The sequence below is a fragment of the Globicephala melas genome, chromosome 16 (assembly GCF_963455315.2).
Source record: "Globicephala melas chromosome 16, mGloMel1.2, whole genome shotgun sequence".
NCBI classification, from domain to species: Eukaryota; Metazoa; Chordata; class Mammalia; order Artiodactyla; family Delphinidae; genus Globicephala; species Globicephala melas.
Window position 1 is genome coordinate 29,704,650 of NC_083329.1, and position 15,499 is coordinate 29,720,148.

Genomic DNA, 15,499 nt, shown 5'->3' on the forward strand with positions numbered 1-15,499 from the left:
TCTTCCATGAATGCGCGGCCACTGGAAAGGAGAGGAGCTTCGAGCTCCAGTCTTCGATCCCCAGCGCTGTGCTCTTTCCTGCCACACTCAGGGCGTGGACCTGGCACTGGTCAGGAGCCCCCCTCCCCTGTGGGTCTCCTGGCCGATGGACAGAGTGAAATCTGTGCCGTTGCAGGCGGTGTAGTGACAGACTTCGATGGAGACGGGATGCTGGACCTCATCTTGTCCCACGGAGAGTCCATGGCTCAGCCGCTGTCCGTCTTCCGGGGGAATCAGGTGTGCCTGGACCTGGGGACCCACAGAGCCCAGCCCAACGTGCTGAGCCTGGGCTGGATGAGGGCCAAGGAGCCCGGGATGCTTGCTTGACAGAGCGGCAGGAAATGGACACCCGGGCCCTGGAGGAAGCAAATTCCCAGCAGCACAGTGAACTCCAAGAAGAGCTGCCTCCCAGAAGCCCTTTGCCCCTCAGCCTTCTGCTGGCACTCCTCCAAACACTGTTTTCCCCAAGTCTATTGGCTTTCCCTCCTCTTTTCCAGGACTGCTCTTTGCAAACTTCAGCCAGTCTGTCTCCCTGCCCGGCTCCCTCCTCCTCTCTTTCCTCTGCCCCTTTTCTTGTCCCCTTCTTTCTCCTTCTGTCCCTCCCTTACCCTCCCTCCCTGTTCCTTCTGCCCAGCCCGCTGATGCCGGGCCTACCTTCCTCCCTCCCTGCAGGGCTTCAGCAACAACTGGCTGCGGGTGGTGCCGAGAACCCGGTTTGGGGCCTTCGCCAGGGGCGCTAAGGTTGTGCTCTACACCAAGAAGAGTGGGGCCCACCTGAGGATCATCGACGGGGGCTCAGGCTACCTGTGCGAGATGGAGCCCGTGGCACACTTTGGCTTGGGTGAGTCAGAGCTCGGGGCGGGGGGCGGTGGTGGGAGTGCGCGAGTGAGCTATTGGCGGGACGGTGGGTGCTGAAACTGCATCCCGAATCCCGGCGAGATGCAGGGCTCACAGCCTGAGCATCTTCTAGATACCACGTTACTGTGACACCAGCCACTGGAGGCAGCCCTGCTTTGAAGTGAACCTGAGCTCAGCAGGGAGGTTTTCATGCCCCCTCCTTGCTGGGGTCCGCATCCTGGTGCCTCTGTCAAATTAGTTCACCTTGGGGTCAGAGGATTTAATCCTCCATTTGTCCGAGGCCATGGCCTTGTCCTTCAAACAATGGCCTGCATCGAACCTACCCAAACCAGCTGCTTCCCTGGCCGCGTGGGTGTCGGTTCAGTGGTTAAAATGTCTCACCAAACCCCTGGTGCCCTCTCTTGGCTAGAAGCCTTGGGGAAAGCATGCGTGATCAGCGGGAGTGATGTCAGGCCCGAGAGGGTGAAAACTGGTTCTTGGCTGGGGGTGGTATGAAAAAAAATGCTAGTCTTTTGTGTGTGTGTGTGTGTGTGTGTGTGTGTGTGTGTACACACATTAAAGACTAGCATTTGATATATATATACACACATACGTATGTATATATATCTATATGCACATATAGATGTATGTATGTTACATATATGTGTGTGCATGCATATATATAACATAACCAGGTATACAGTATACCTGTGGTGTTAATAAAATATCACTATACACCTATTAGAACAGCTAAAGTAAAAAATAGTGACGAAACCAAGTGCTGGCAAGGAAGTGGAAAAGCCGGGCCTCTCGTTTGTTCCTGGAACAGCTACTCCAGAAGATGGTTTGGCAGTTCCTTTTAAGACAAAAACTAAACTACACAACCGTTATAGGACCCAGCAATTGCACTCCTGGGCATTTATCCCAGATGAATGGAAACTCATGTCCACACAAAAATCTATACATGATTGTTCATAGTAGCGTTATCTGTAATAGCCCAAACTGGAAACAACCTTGATGTCCTTCAGTAGGTTAACGGTTCAACAAGCTGTGGTCCCTCCACACCATGGAATATTATTCAGCAATCAAAAGGAATAAACTACTGATACAGCAACTTGGATAGCTCTCATGGGCATTATGATGAGTGAAAAAAAAAGGCCAATCTCAGAAAGTTACATGCTGTTGATTCCATTTATATAATATTCTCAAAATGACAAAATTATAGAGATGGAAAGTAGATCAGTAGTTGCTGGGGGCTAGAAATGGTGAAAAGGAGAGGGGTGGGTGCGACTGTAAAGGGATAGCCGCAAGGAGGTCTTTGTGGTGGCGAGCAGTTCTGTGTTTTGATTGTGGTGGTAGTTGCACGAATCTACAGCTGCTCTGCATAAGGTACCTTGTTCCATTCTCACCACAACAAGATGAATTAAGAACCATAACCCCCATTTTACAGGTCAGGAAACTGAGGCTGAGGTTAAGTAACCTGCTCTAAATCACACCTCCAGAAAGTAGGGAGATCTGGATTTGAACCCCACTTCCTTGGACGCCACAGTCTGAGGTCTTAACCACTGTGACTTGACTGCCAGACCTCCCATAGCTGCTCTGTGCACAGCCAGCCAAGGTCCTTCTGCTCTGCCCCTTTCTTACTGGACATCCATGACCCCTCAGTTACTAGATGACCCAAGTGAGGCCATCCACGCCAAGGTGACTGCCATGGTCTCATAGGTAGGATGTTTATCCAGTTATCTGGCTTGGATATCAACCCACACCCCATTGTACAGATAAGGAAATTGAGGCTCACAAAGAAAATCAGTGGTGAGGCCAGGACTGGGGCTGGTTTCTCCTTCCACACGTCCCATGAGCTGCCTCTGCTATTTTGAGACGTGTATTATAGGTCTTATTGGGTCTCTTCTCTGGCCAGTATCTGTCCCCGCCGAGAGCATAGATCTGCTTCTTCAGCTGGGCAGCCTCAGCTGGGTCGTTTGGTGGGATCACAGGGGCCCAAGAGCCTCCACGCCTCTTCACAACAGTCTGCCTCCCCTGCTTAGGGATACGGATCCTGCTCCTGCTTGGGAGTCCCTGACTGCCCTGACGCCAATCCTTGCTGTCTTGCAAGGCTGTGGGATTTGTTCTGGGTCTGAGCTCTGGTTCAAACTGCTCCACGGGTCCCATGCAGCCTCCCCTGTTGCCGGATCCACTCCCAGAGAGGCGCAGAAGGAAGGCTGCTCTTGGAGACCGGCCCCAGTGGGTCAGCCTTGGGCCTGGCAGTGAGATTCCCTGAGGCCACTCAGCAGGCAGCAGGGCCAGCAGCCGGGGGCACAGCGAGGGGCAGGTGGCTCCATGCCTGCAGCTCCAAGGCCCCCACGTCCGGAAGGAACTTCATGGATCCAGCACAGCACAGGCCTTCCTGATTGATGGAGGGCCAGCAGTGGGGCAGGAAGAGAGGGAGCTGATGGGAAGGCTGGATGGAAGGAAGGATTGAGGAAAGAGAGAGAACAGCGGGGAGACAGAGACGGGGACCAGGGGAAACCAAGAGACGCAGAGAGACATGGCAAAGAGACAGATGAACAGAGAAATGCTCCCTCCCCTCCAGGCTCACGGTTGTGAGAGAGGCAGAGGGACACAGGAGCTCTCGTTGCAAGCAGATTTGGATGCCCCGTCATACTGGCCCAGTGGCTGTGAGGACTGAGATGGGAGAAATTCTCTCTGCTCTGGGCAGTTTTCCCAAGGAAGTGGGCCTTGAACTAGGTCTCGAAGGATGGTGGGAATTTGGAAGGTGTGGATGGGAGCTGAGGAGAGCATCCAGGGGCTGGGCTGGTTTGAAAAAAGGCCAGAGGTGGGAGTGTTCACTGTGTCCACAGAGTAGGAAAGGTCTGGTAGGAGCGGAGTCTGGAAAGGGAGGCCAGGGCCAAACTGTCAGGAGCACGCAGAGCCAGGTGGAGAGGGCGGGCGGAACAGAGGGGGCTGCGGAGCCAGAAAGCCAAAGCCAGGCTTTGCTGTGGGAGAGCAGGGCCGCGAAGGAGCCCAGGAGCCACTCGCAGGGCATAGTTATCTATAAGTGTGCTCCTGTGTGTTTTGCATGTAATAAAGTCAAATTAGAAGGCTTTAATTTTTTTCTGACTGCAGGAATAATGCATATTGGTTATAGGAAAATTAGAAAATATAACATCATTAAAAACAGAAAGTAAAAATAACCCATAATCGCACCACTATGTTTGGAATATTAAGCAAAAAGGAAACATTCCCTCTTCACCCTCCGCCAGTGTCATTTGATTCATTTAGTCTCTACTCACTTACTGAGCACCTACTCTGTGCCAAAAACTAACCAGACAAAGAGCCTTACCATGGCTAATCCTACATTCTAGCGGAAGGAGGAGTAGCATATGACACCTAATAAACGTAACAACTAGGTAAATATATAAAATGTTAGATGTTAAGTGCTATGAAAAAAGAAAATGCAGAACAGGGTGAGGGGATTAGGAACGCAGAGGGGAAGGGGCAGGGAGCAGATTCAAATATAGTGTTCCAGGGTGGCCTTTTCCCAGTTCCATACTTTTGATATGATTTTATTGCATGCAAAATACACAGGAGCACATTTATAGAAAAATATGCCTTGGAACCTTTTTTAGCAGAAATTATTATACTCTCCCTGTTATTCCCAGACTTGCCTTTTTGTCTCTCTCTCTTAACGGTATATCCTGGCCATCACTCCAAGTCTGTGCTTGTCTCCTTTGTTTTCCTTTAGTGCTGCACAGTATTGTATCGTGTGGCCACATTCACAATTTGTTTAGCAAGTCCCCTACTGATGGACAGTTTGATGGTTTCCAATCCTGAACAGTTTGTTTTGTGGTATTTGGGCTGAGAAGGGGCAGGTCCAGAACAGGAATGCAGAAAGGGCTGCCTTGACGTCTGCATGAGGAAGAAGGAGATGCGGGCCTGAGGCTGTGAGGTTAGGGCCGAGGGCTGCGGGAAGCCCCCCTTCCAGCACCCGCAACGCCCGTGCTCACCACCTCTGACCCTGCTCCTTCCTCCCTCCAAAACCACCCCTGCCTCCTGACTTTGCAGCAAGGTGCGGTGAGCGGCTTGTCCGTGGACTTGTGTGTGGGTGCACACGTGTGCCTCTCAGCAGCCGCCTCCTGGGCCCTTCTCTTCCCCACGTGCCTGGCCAGCTCATCTCTCGGTGGCTGGAGAAGGAACGCCTCCCAGCTCTGCAGGCCTTTGCTTGGTCAGCACTGAGCTGTGGTTAGAGGACTCAGCTTCTCAGACCCTCACTGTGCACCCCGAGGATCCAGACTGCATCGCATCACACAATGAAAACTCGGGGACCTTGCTGTGTTGCATTCTTCCGGGGGGTTCCCAGCAGGCCCACTCCGTTGTGCTCTCAGCTTCACCCTATAGAACCATTCCACGCGCCCCCGCTCGGGGGAGCCCCTGGCCTCGTTCGCTGCGCCCTCCACCCTGCCCTGGCCTCCCCCTGCTCCCCCCGGTGCAGATGGCCCTCCAGGCTCATACATCAGCATTTCTGCTCACAGCCCTTGTTGAGTGCCCCACTGGACCCCGGCTGCTCTGAACCGACATCCCAGCCCTGCACACCCACCGCACGTATCCCACACCCAGGCTCTCTGGAGCCAGAGCTGAGGCAGCTCTACCAAACCCAGTAAGTGAAAACAAGCGCCAGTAATCTCCTTGCCCCACCAGCCCCCGTTGGGGGCTCACCCCCTGGGCCAGCCCACCCCAGGCTTCGATGGCATCCCCAGCCCCTGCACACACACCCCTCCTTCCTTTCAGCTGATGGTTTGCAAGTGACTCAGAGCTGCCTCCAAGCCGGTTGGTGCTCATTTAGGGAAGGGAAATTCAGTGGCCCACATAAAAATCGCTTTATTAAAGTGCAGAAATCTTCCCCCAACTGTATTCCCACCATCTGTTTTGCTTGTAATGCTTCTGAAAAGCGCGATTCTCTGTGCCTCCTTGGCCTTTGTCCTTTAAAAGCTGCCAGAGGCGACTCCCTGCTGCTCTTAAGGGGCCCTCCTCTGCGCACCAGCTCCCTGACACACTGGCCCCGCAGCCTGGCAGCTTAAAGGCCCCTTGGCTTGTGCAGCTGCGTGAAGACTTGAGCTTTCTGGGGCAGAGGGAACAGCGGGACCTGGGGGCAGGAGCCTGGGGTCCAGTCCCAGCTCAGACACCTGCAGGTCACTGCATCTTGCCCAGCCTCAGTGTCTACATCCGGGAAGTGGGGATAAACTCTCCCTCTCAGAGTAATTGGGAGGATTCAAGCCAGCCACACCTGTGAGGGCTCCGAAGTCCCTCCCCACATCACCCCCCCCGCCCTGTCTCCTCTCCCACCCACCCCACCTAACACACACGCTCACACCCTGCTGCTTCCACTTTGAGCTTCTCCCTGATCTTCAACACACATGCCCTTTTCATACCTCTATACCTTTGCCAGTGCTGTGCCCTCTGCCTGGAATGCCCCTTCCTTCCCTTCTCTGCCTCACAAGCTCTTGTTCCTCCTGAATCCTCCAATGAAATGACTTTTAACACCCACCTCTCTCACCAAGTGGTACCAATACTGTGGGTGCACTTTCCCAGTTTATTATAACATAATCACTGTGTTCCTTGCCCTCATGGGGCTCAGCTCCTCCAGGATGGGGCCTGGGTCTGTGTCCTTCCTGCTGAATCCCAGATCCCTGCCTGATGCTTGGCCCATGGTGGGCTGGTCATCGGGGTGGGGTGGGCAGTAGAACAAGGGTTTAGCAGGTACGGGCTTTGGGATCAGATGCTCCCTCTCTGGGTAACTGTGAGCAATTCCCTTCTCCTCTCCAAGTTTCATCCCCCTTGACTCTAAAATAGAAATTATAAAACTAGTACCTTCTCATGGGACTGACGTGAGGATCCAGTGCCCTAACACTGAGAGTCACCTGGTACGGTTTGGGGTGCATACTCTCTAGCAGTGTTGCCAACACGCAAAAGCCCTTTGGGAACTGCAGGGCACCCCCCCCCCATGTCTAAGAGATGATGAGGATGGGGCTGCTGAGGGTCCACATCGGCCGGGGCAGGGCTGACATCCAAGCAAGAGCTGTCCTTCCTGGATGGGGTAGAGCTTCCTTCTTACAGATGAGGAAACCAAGGACCCAAGTCGGCAAAGTAATCAATGACGAAGGAGGGAGTCCTACCGAGGTGTGCTCTCCCCGCGGCTGACTTATCTCCTAGTCCTGCCCCTCCCTGGGTCTGGAGGAAGGGAGGAAGCAAGATTCAGAGGCAGGATGTAAGTTCGTGGTTGTCTATGAACATTCAGCAGCTCTTTTGAGTTATTTGTGGCACTTCTGTCAGGCTGGAAAATGTATTCATGTAGCTGTTCTGTTGGCTTAGGTGAGAAACATTTGCTCTTCTGTGTCTCCTTTGTTTTTTAGTAGAAAAGTGTTTATTTACTTATTTTTTGTGGTACGCGGGCCTCTCACTGTTGTGGCCTCTCCCGTTGCGGAGCACAGGCTCCGGACGCGCAGGCTCAGTGGCCATGGCTCACGGCCCAGCCGCTCTGCAGCATGTGGGATCTTCCCGGACCGGGGCACAAACCCGTGTCCCCTGCATCGGCAGGCGGACTCTCAACCACTGTGCCACCAGGGAAGCCCAAGTGTTTACTTTTTACATCTGCCATTTAATCTGGGTGCTGAACACCCTAAAAATGCCACATCTCTTGAACCTGAAGAGACTGCTTCAAAACAGTAAAAGAGGGGCTTCCCTGGTGGCGCAGTGGTTGGGAGTCCACCTGCTGATACAGGGGACACGGGTTCGTGCCCTGGTCCGGGAAGATCCCACATGCTGCGGAGTGGCTGGGCCCGTGAGCCATGGCCGCTGAGCCTGCGCGTCCGGAGCCTGTGCTCCACAACGGGAGAGGCCACAGCAGTGAGAGGCCCACGTACCAGAAAAAAAAAAAAAAAAAAAAAAACAGTAGAAGAGGGGGCAGTTGATAACCTCCCCAATCCTATTTTCACCCCCTTCCCCCAAAATGAATTATTGTGGAAGGAGGGAGTGGGGCAGTAGGAGTTTATGAGAAATGTTTTCTGGCTTAATAAAGCCAACCCCAGAACCAGCAAAGACCAGGCCTGGAAGGGGAGAGTCTCCGCAGGAAGAGAAGCTGCACCGCGTCTTCGAGTCTCTGCATTGTGTGCGAGTCTCTGCTCCAGCGGCCTCTCTCTGGTGCTGCTGCCCCATCGCGGGCACAGGGGCAGGGGCTAGTCACCTTTGACACTTCTGGATGGTAGCAGCTGGTCCCTGCCCTCGATAATTCACGGCGGCCCGAGACTGGAACGCTACAAGGAGACTTCTCTGGAGGCCTTGGGTTGGAGGCAGTAAAAGAGAACCAAACACAGGGAGGCTCAGGAAGTGGATGATGTGGCTGTCAAGGTGCACCTTCTTCTGGAAGCCCCAGACTGACGCACCGGGACTTGGGGAGAAAGATGCAGCTGAGTCCTTCCACGCCGTCCTGTCTTAGCTCCCACCCCAGAGCAGACCTCTGCACAGAGGCGTCTGTACATAGATTCCCCACAAAGTCTAGACGTAGCTTCAACCCTTTTCTAAAATATGGGAACCTTTCATACGTGAAAATGTTTCACAGACCACCCTCGACCCCCATAGCAGCGATCATTGTAAAATCCACTGGTTGACAGCAGTGACCAAAAGCTGCTATAAATCTGACAGCACTCTTCAGTTTCACTTGTTTTCTAACAGTGTCTGTATGCATTAAGGGGAAAGTAGTGCACACATGTGGGCGACATCATTTTTTCCGCCTACGAATGATGCTTGGGGGAGTGTATGGACTGGTGGACCGCCGAGCACCAGGCCCACGTCTGGTCAGCCCAGGAGGGTGACTACCGACGAGGGGGCTGCGGCCTCCCTCCTGCATGTGCTGAGCACGGCCCTCTTCCCCAGGTGACTGATGGGAGAAAGGCCCCTCCCAGCAGGTGAGGCCCACCCCCCACTCCTCTCCACCCCAGTCCATCACCATGAGCCTGACCTTGCCTCGGTGACGGGCCTGTTGCCTTAAGCAGGGAGCTGGGGCCGGCTTTGACGATGCCTAAACACCTGACAAATCTTTCCAACCTGCTCCTGCCAGTGATGTAACACGTTGCTTTAAGGATGTGTGCAGGTGGATTCACCATGAATGTTCTCTGAGCTCCACCACCGTTCGTTTCTGTAAACATCTCAGCTTTGTAGGACGGCCTTTCTCTGCCTTTTGGTTCTTTGTCGCCTCAGCTTTTATTTGGAGCTCGGCTCAAATGCTTTCTCCCCAAGAGCCTATCCCTCACCACCCTGACTAGAAAAGCCCCCAGCCTACTCTTACTTCCTTTTTATCCCATCACCCTATTTTTGTTTTCCTCACAGAGCTTGTCCATATCTGGCATTATTTGTTCATCTGTGTGCCTGTCTATCCCCACTAGAGTGGAAGCTCCCTAAAAAGAGGGTTATTCCCAGTGACGGCCGCTAGCAGACTATAAACATCCAATATAAATACAAATACGAATAAACGCAACACGCCTGAGATTAAGTCAGATGTAAAGCTGAGATTTGTCCCCAGGTCTCCCAGATGCCCACCCCCCGCCATGTCCTTCCCAGCATGCTCGGTAAGTGGTACAGCCAAGATCTGAACCCAGGACTCCAAAGTCAACATGTTTACCACCAGGCTTTACTCTCTCCCTTCCAAAATCCACTAGAATATAAGTTCTAGAAATGTGCTGTCCAATATGGTAGCCACTAGCCATGTGTGGCCATTTCAAGTCAGTCAGTTAAAATTAAATTGAATTTAAAATTCAGTTCCTTAATCACGCCACTAGCAGCTACCACAGCTGACAGAGCAGATAGAGAACATCGCCATCACTGCTGAAGTTGTCCTGGACGGCATTGTTCTAAAAGAGCAGGACCTCATCTGCCTTGTTCACTATTTCCCCAGCACTTAGAACAGTGTTCAATTCATATTTTTTATTAGGTGAGTGAATAAATGAATGATGATACTTTTGTGGAGAATCCCTCCCCGCCCCCTGCTCTGCAGCTGATCCTTTCATCCCCTAGGGAAGGATGAGGCCAGCAGCGTGGAGGTGACATGGCCCGATGGCAAGATGGCCAGCCGGAACGTGGCCAGCACGGAGATGAACTCGGTGCTGGAGATTCCCTACCCGTGGGATGAGGACAGACTTCGGGACCAGGCCCCCCTGGAGGTGAGCAAAGGCATCTGGGCCTCAGAGCCAGAAAAGCAAGCCCCACCCATGGGCTGAAGCTGGATTCCCAGGAATCTGCAGACTTTGTTTCTAGAATGATGGAAATCATCTTAGCAAAAGGCAGGCTTCATAGTGACCCCTCCATGCGTAGTTTGCACACCAGTGTCACACCCACATCTCTTCTGCTCCTCGCAGAAATCCTGGCGTATTGGAAGGGCAAGCATTTTTCACCCATTTTATAGAGAAGGAAAACCAAGACCAAGAAAGAGAACCCACCAAAACCGCACAGCCATTTGTGAGCAGAGTTAACAGTTGGCCCCAGGTCTCCCGCTTCACTTCTGGCTCTTTCCAAAGCTTCTGACAGAGCTGTTGCTTCTGAGGGCGGGGCAGGGCCTCTGGGGGCTCCTCAGGAAAGAGCTCTGGACCACTCTCTGGAAAGGATCACGCCATTGTAGATAACAGGGGCCCACGTAAACTCACACAAAAGAGGGGGCTTACAGGGAGGGTTCTAGAGGAGCTCGCAAAATGCAAGGGATGCTCAGGGTGAGAGCCATGGCAGCTCAGTGGCCCCAGGAGCTCAAAGACCTTTGCCATTAGTGCACTGGCTCTGGGGGGAGAATTATCCTTCCCCAGGAAGCCGCACCAGCACCTCATCATTTGTCTTTTCCAACAGTCAACATTGCTGTCTTGTGTAAAGTGTTCTGTTTCGAGTCCCCGGCCACCCCACCTCCAGCCACCAGCCTGCTGTCTATGAGACCTCCACATAGACACAGCAAAGCCTCCACAGCCCGGCGTGACCAGGCGCCAAAATCTGTCTCAGCCTCACTTAGTTCAGCTTCTAGCCGCAAAGCCTTTGAGTCCCTCCTCCTGCTGGGATGTCCACCTCTTGTCCAGTCAGCCCTGCCCAGAGGTGGGGGACGGCCTGGCTTGCAGGCACCCACCCCTTGTGAGTGGGGAAGGTTCTCAGAGAAGGGGGTGCGGGGAGTGAGCAGACACCTCTAAAAGCTTCTCCACCCCTCTCTACACTTTGCCTTCCTGAGACCCGGCCTGTCTCAGGGTGATGCCACAGGAGGGACAGACTCTGTTAGGTGTCCCGGTGCAGGCGTGTGGATCCCATGCAAGGGGAGTGAGCAGGAGTTTGCACGGATCTGTCCGTGGCCTCCCCGCCCAGTCTCCTATTCTCAGTGCAGGGGAAGGGGCCTGGCGGGAAGGGGATCTCCCAGGCGCAGAGCTAAGAGCAGCCCTCATGCTGGGGTCAGGGTGACAGCTGCTCTGCGGCTGTAACTAGGAGGGGACCTGAGATGGGATCTTCTCAACTCACTAGTGTCTCTGCTTCTGCCTACCTTGCAGTGCGGCCAAGGATTCTCCCAGCAGGAAAATGGCCATTGCATGGGTGAGTTGCCTGCCGGTACCAGGGGACAAGGCAGAGGCCGGCCTCTCACTGGGGAATGTCAGCCTGGGCCCTGGCAAGGCTCAGGTTGCAGACAAGGGGCGGAAGGGTGAGGAGGCGAATGTGTTGTTTGTCCCTGAGGCTTCAGATGCCAAGACCACCGCCAGGTGACTCGGCAAGGTGGGAGTGATGGTAGTGACCAGCAGGCTGAATGACTGCCGCTCTGGGAATTGACAGTGCTTTCCTGCCATGCATACAGAGAGAATGAGCATGGGGAACAGACGCACAACCATCTGGACAGAGCTCACAGGGAGGCCTGGCTCCCAGGGGGCCGTGGTGGCTAGGGCGGGCGTGCATCCTCCTTCCAACAGAACAGCAAGCAAGGGGGCCGGTGAGCAAGGGTGGGCATGGCTGGGGGGCACTGGAGCAAACCAGAGTGCAGCATGCGGTCACAGTACAGAAGGGAAATTGCAGCCTTGTGCAGTGCTGGCGGGCACGTAACTACAGCATGGCCAGGCTCCGTGAGGCAGCTCTGTGAGGGTCCAGGGACCTTCTAAAAGTCCCCCGAGGATCTGGAATGGGCAAGGGGCAGCCTAGAGGCTCAGCACCCAGAAGGTCTTCAACCCAATGTCTTCCATCCCAGTGACCAGCAACGAGGGGTCAGGCCAAGGATTCCACCTGCCCTTTAGATGCTCAGGCAGCTTTCTTGCCAAGTCCCCTCTGCAGATACTCATCAGCCCCAGGTGAATGCGTTTGCTACTGAGATGCAAGAGTAAACAAGGAGGACGCAGTCCCTGCCCTCTTGGAGCTTAGAGCCAGTGGGAGGGGCACACAAGTAAACAGCGATGACCACACAGCCTGAGCAGGGCTGGGGTGGGGGAGGGGAGGGGACTGTGGGAGCACAAAGGTGGGGTCTTAAACCAGTCTAGGGAGGGTCCAAGAAGGTGTCCCAGAGAAAGTAAGGTGTGAGTTGAGACCTGAAGGGTGATGAGGGGTTCGCCCGGCAGAGGGGAGAAAGTGTTCCAGTGGAGGGCGCTGCATGGGCAAAGGACCACAAGTGAGAAGTGGAGGAGGATGGCTCGAAGGGGGGCTTGAGGAAGAAATTAGTCCCCTCTGCTCTTCATGTCCCCACAGACAGTGCATGTACACAGAAATTCCAGCTCCTTCCCCATGTGCTGGGCAGACCCCATGACACCCCCAGTGCAGCCGCCGCTTCCTTTCACCATCCAGCAGACATCTGTGTGCGTCGTACATAGCACCCCGCTCGGGGAGCTGGGGGTGCAGGCCAAGCACCTGCCCTGGAGGGGCATCTGCTCTAGTCTGGGAGACAGGCCACAAACATGTGACCCGAACGCTGGACGAGATGAGTTAAGAAACCTTCAAGCAAGGTGCTCTCTGAAGACTCTTCTAGATGGCGTGGACAGGGAGAGGACCTTTGAGCTGAGACCTGAAGGATGAGAAGGGTCCAGGCACAGAAAGACTGGAGGGAGGAGCTTTCCTGGCAGAGGGAAGGGTGGGAGCAAAGACCAGGATACAGGTAAAAGGCTTGGTGTGTCAAAGGGACAGGAAGAAGGCCAGTGTGCCAGGAGACGATGGACGAGCCAAACGCCAAGTTAAGGAGGGTCTTGAGGCCCTAGAAAGGTGTCTGGACTTTGCTCTCAGGGCCCTTTGCAGTTAAGCAGGAGAGTATAGGCCAAACCAGCAGACATGGGACACATAATCAACTGAGCAAGGAACCGCCTGGGAGCCATCTTTGTTAAGGGCAAAATAAGCCGCTCATGACACTGGAGGATACAGAAAAGACAGGACTATCTTGATTCTTCTGAAGGAGTGAGGGAGGCTGGATGGGGTAAAAAACATGTGGTTCACATTTTCAAATGATCACCTGGTTGCTGAATTGCAGATAGAATTGGAGGGAGGGGGGAAGTCTGGAGGCCGGGAGGGAGGCAGCTGCAGAAATCCAGGCAAGAGCTGCTGGTGGTTGGGGACAGGCTGGTGGCAGAGGAGTGAGAAGGAGGTGGCCAAATGGGAGAGGTACTGTGGGGGCAGAACTGACAGGATCTGTTGTTAGATCACCTGCAGAGGTCAGGCAACCAGAGGAATCGGGGATCACTCTGATGTCTGCTTGAGCAGCCAAGTGACTGACAGTGGCATTGCTTGAGTTGGGGGAGATGGGAACAGGGGGCAGAAGATGCTTGAGGGCCAGGGGGGATCTAGAGTTCCATTTGGACCCAGTAAGTTTGAGATGCACGGTAGACAGATTTACAAGTCTGGAGCCCCGGGGAGAGGTCGTGGCTGGAGTTGGAAGTTCTGGAATCATCCATGTACGAAGGGACCACCTAGAGAAAGTGTGGTAGATAGAAGAGAAGACCCCGGACCAAGCCTGAATGCCCCCCACGTGTAGAGGTAAGCACAGGAGCAGCCAGCCAAGGGGACTGAAGCGAGGAAGTTGAGGCCCAGAGAGAAGAAAGGACATGCCCAAGGTCACGGCGGGGGAGGGGTGTGCAGCAGAGCCTGAGCAAGGATCCACTGCCCACAGCCCCCAGTGAGTGGCTCCCCTTGCCTTTCAGACACCAACGAATGCATCCAGTTCCCATTCGTGTGCCCTCGAGACAAGCCCGTGTGTGTTAACACGTACGGAAGCTACAGGTGCCGGACCAACAAGAGGTGCAGTCGGGGCTACAAGCCCAACGAGGACGGCACAGCCTGTGTGGGTGAGTGGAGCCCCTGCCATAGTCCAGTAGCAAAGGGAACTTGCCTTCCACTGGGGAGCTCTGGGAGGCCCCAGATCCAGGTCCCCAGCCCGTCTTCCCCTGGCTGGAGGGAGTCTCCCTAGACCCTCGTGGGGTCTCCAAGGAAGACCATAACAGAGGCTTGGAGAAGCCCTACCACTACTGCCATCATCTGAAAGGCCCCTGGGGCGCTGTGTCCTGGCCAGAGGCTATTGCTCTTCTTGTTTCTCCCCTTCTCACATTTCCTAAAACTAATGCTCCTACCTTAAGCTCAGCCCACCTTTTCCTACCTGGGATATAGACTAACCCCTACTACTCACCTTTGTCTGAATTTCTGAACTGCTGTTTGTCTTCTTCCTCCCAAACGCTTCCCCACACCCACACCCCACCCCTACCCCCTTTCTCTTTTTCCCATTTTCTATCTCTCTGCCCCATGCTTTTTGCAGCTCAAGTGGCCTTTTTAGGTGGGTATCCTTCTGCCGCCTTTAGAATCTCTGAGCCTTTCTCTCGGGCCTCATCTCTTTCTCTAGGCCTTGGACTTTGCCTTCAGTTATATGCACTTTAAATTCCATCAATAAAGGAAAAAACAAAAACAAAACTAACAACCTTTGTGGCAAACTAAATCTCTCCCACTGCCTGTCTCTCTCTCCATGCCCAGTAGATTCTGCTGCGCGCTCCCTCTGAATGGACCGCGGGGGTGGCCATCTTTGAAAAGGGAAGTTTGGGAGATATTTGTGTCACCTTAGTTGTTTGCGAAGCTTTCTTTGCATGCTTTCTGAGAACATGTTTTTTACCCCATCCAGCCTCCCTCACTCCTTCAGAAGAATCAAGATAGTCCTGTCTTTTCTGTATCCTCCAGTGTCATGAGCGGCTTATTTTGCCCTTAACAAAGATGGCTCCCAGGCGGTTCCTTGCTCAGTTGATTATGTGCCGCATGTCTGCCGGTTTGGCCTATGCTGTTTCTGCTCTGCGGGCCCTGACTGCCCATGGTAGAGAAAGCCATATTGGGGTTGGTGGTCATAATGGGAGAGGGAAAGGGTGGCCCTTTGGGACTCTTGATAAAAATGTTAAAGTTTGAACTTGCGAAGTCTTCCAGCCTCTTTCTGGAGAAATCATGCCAATAAACTCTCTGCTGGGTGTTAGTGTCTAGCTAGTGAAAACAAAAATGTGTCTGAGGCAAGCAGAGCTGGTTGGAATGCTGAATTAGCAGTAGCCCTTCCATCACATGGCCCTTGGAAAGCAACTCATGAGATAGAGTGTCTGCCCCAGGCATAAGCAGTGGTTGGCTTTGT

At 53.8% G+C, this 15,499-nt stretch overlaps 1 protein-coding gene across 3 annotated transcripts in view; it reads left to right on the forward strand.

Annotated features, from left to right (window-relative positions):
• Window positions 1-15,299, forward strand: part of CRTAC1 (cartilage acidic protein 1) — a 133,970-nt gene extending 118,671 nt beyond the window's left edge. Inside the window, exons 10-15 of one of the 3 annotated variants that reach the window (XM_060286853.1) lie at window positions 176-276; window positions 712-880; window positions 9,940-10,085; window positions 11,436-11,478; window positions 14,046-14,189; window positions 14,654-15,299. In XM_060286853.1, coding sequence (XP_060142836.1) covers window positions 176-276; window positions 712-880; window positions 9,940-10,085; window positions 11,436-11,478; window positions 14,046-14,189; window positions 14,654-14,772 — 722 coding nt within the window. In that variant the 3' untranslated portion in view covers window positions 14,773-15,299. Of the gene's footprint in view, window positions 1-175; window positions 277-711; window positions 881-4,938; window positions 6,161-9,939; window positions 10,086-11,435; window positions 11,479-14,045; window positions 14,190-14,653 lie in introns of those variants that run through there. The other 2 variants (XM_030865263.2, XM_030865265.2) reach the window with 2 other exon arrangements.
• Window positions 15,300-15,499: the final 200 nt, after the last annotated feature.